General features: G+C 52.1%; 1 protein-coding gene across 1 annotated transcript; it reads left to right on the top strand.

Moving 5' to 3' along the window:
• The first annotated feature begins 891 nt into the window (after positions 1-891).
• Positions 892-2325, top strand: LOC102120236 (putative cytosolic acyl coenzyme A thioester hydrolase-like). Its single transcript, XM_015450104.4, is given in 3 exon segments — positions 892-1006; positions 1009-1783; positions 1785-2325. Coding segments are annotated over 3 exon segments (897 nt in total). The 5' UTR covers positions 892-972; the 3' UTR covers positions 1873-2325.
• The last annotated feature ends 228 nt before the right edge of the window (positions 2326-2553 follow it).

The raw sequence follows: 2553 nt of genomic DNA, 5'->3' as shown, positions 1-2553 counted from the left end.
TAGAAAGAGTCTCACTCTTTTGCCCAGGCTGGGGTGCAGTGGCACTATATCGGCTCACTGCTACCTCTGCCTCTGGAACTCAAGTGATCATCCCACCTCAGCCTCCCAGGTAGCAGGGACTACAGGCACATGCCACGATGCCTGGCTAATTTTTGTATTTTTTGTAAAGACAGGGTTTTGCCATGTTGCCCAGGCTGGTCTCAAACTCCTGAACTCAAGTGATCCACCTGCCTCAGCCTCCCAAAATACTGGGATTACAGGCATGAGCCACCGTGCCTCACCAGGATGCTAAATTTAAAGAACTGGTTTTTAGCCAGGCGTGGTGGCAAGACCCTGTAATCGCAGCTACTCGGGAGACTGAGACAGGAGAATTGCTTGAACCTGGGAGGCGGAGGTTGCAGTGAGCCGAGATTGTGCCACTGTACTCCAGCCTGGGTGACAGAGTGAGAGCCTCTCTAAAAAAAAGAAAAAAAAGAACTGGTTTTGTTTTGTTTAGTTTTCTTTAGAGATGGGGATTTCACTATGTTGCCCAGGATGGTCTATGAACTCCTGGGCCCAAGCGATCCTCCCCCATCAGCCTCCCAAAATGCTGGCCTGAGACACTGTGCCCGTCCAGGACAGTTGCAGGAATTAAACTGCAATATGGATGCAAATACGTAAGTAAATGCTTGATATGTGTCAGGTGTTCGAAAAATATTAGTTTATTCCCCAACTGAATTGAAAGGATTGAATATTTTCTAACTCGTTTCTACTTATTGATAAATAATAGTTTTATTATTGGTGAATTTTAAAATTGAAGTTAGCTAAAACTGCAATCATTTTAACAACCAAAATTTTAATTTTCTCAATACTAAAACTCAATTCCCCGCCAGGCCTGCCAGACACCTGCGCCGGCCCGCAGCCACCGCGGCAGCTGCCAGCGTGTGTGGCCCAGACATCCAGACGCCGTCTGCCATCCAGATCTGCAGGATCATGCGGCCAGATGACGCCAGTGTGGTCCGCAATGTCTAGGGGTGACCATCTTGAAGATGATCGAGGAGGTGGGCGCCATCATCAGCACCTGGCATTGCAACAGCCAGAACAGGGACCGCTGTGTGGCCACTCTGGCACGGGTCGAGCACACCGACTTCCTGTGGCCCATGTGCATCGGTGAGGTGGCCCACATCAGCGCGGAGATCACCTACACTTCCAAGCACTCAGTGGAGGTGCAGGTCAACGTGATGTCCGAAAACATCCTTACAGGTACCAAAAAGCTGACCAATAAGGCCACCCTCTGGTATGTGCCCCTGTCGCTGAAGAACGTGGACAAGGTCCTCGAAGTGCCTCCTGTTGTGTATTCCCGGCAGGAGCAGGAGGAGGAGGGCCGGAAGCGGTACAAAACCCAGAAGCTGGAGCGCATGGAGACCAAGTGGAGGAACCAGGACGTCGTCCAGCCAGTCCTCAACCCAGAGCCGAACACTGTCAGCTACAGCCAGTCCAGCTTGATCCACCTGGTGGGGCCTTCAGACTGTACCCTGCACAGCTTCGTGCATGAAGGCGTGACCATGAAGCTCACGGACGAGGTCGTCGGGATCGTGGCTGCACGCCACTGCAAGACCAACCTCGTCACAGCTTCCGTGAACGCCATTAATTTTCACGACAAGATCAGAAAAGACTGCATCAAGACCATCTCCGGACGCATGGCCTTCACGAGCAATAAATCCGTAGAAATAGAGGTCTTGGTGGACGCCAACTCTGTTGCGGACAGCTCCCAGAAGCGCTACCGGGCCGCCAGTGTCTTCACCTGTGTCACTGAGCCAGGAGGGTGGGTCGCTGCCCATGCCCCAGCGCTTGCCCGAGACCCAGGATGAGAAGAAGCGCTTTGAAGCCTGACTCAGTGGCTCAAGTCTGTAATCCCAGCACTTTGGGAGGCTGAGGCAGGCGAATCATCTGAGGTTGGAAGTTCAGACCAGCCTGCTCAACGTGGTGAAACCCCGTCTCTACTAAAAATACAAAAACTTGGCCGGGCGTGATAGTGATGGTGCACAACTGTAATCCCAGCTACTCAGGAGGCTGGGTCAGGAGAATCTCTTGAACCCGGAGGCGGAAGTTGCAGGGAGCACTCCAGCCTGGGCAACAGAAGCGAAACTCTGTCTCAAAAAAAAAAAAAAAGAGAGAGAGAGAAGCGCTTAGAGGAAGGCAAAGGGCGGTACCTGCCGATGAAGGCGAAGTGGCAGGGCCACTTGGAGCCTCAGCCCTAGACGCCCTCCTCCTGCCGCTGGGGCCTTGAGTAGATGTGGCAACAGGCCCAGTGTCCAGTCACATAGAAGTTACCCCTTTGGCCAAAAACCCAATTCACATTGAGAACTGGTGTTGTCTGAATTTTTCGTATCATAGTATTAACCTGTACTCTCTCCTGCAAACCTACACACCAAAGCTTTATTTCTATCATTCCAGTGTCAAAGCTACACAGTGTTGTCCCGAGCGCTGGGAGGCATTCTGTGGAAACCCTGGGGAATGCTTCCCAGCACACTGCAAGGTATGGGAAGAACCCAGCACCACTAATAAAGCTGC

This window comes from Macaca fascicularis, chromosome 5 (genome assembly GCF_037993035.2).
Source record: "Macaca fascicularis isolate 582-1 chromosome 5, T2T-MFA8v1.1".
Lineage (NCBI taxonomy): Eukaryota > Metazoa > Chordata > Mammalia > Primates > Cercopithecidae > Macaca > Macaca fascicularis.
The sequence above is the reverse complement of the archived record's forward strand: the minus strand, read 5'-3'. Positions and strand labels throughout refer to the sequence as shown.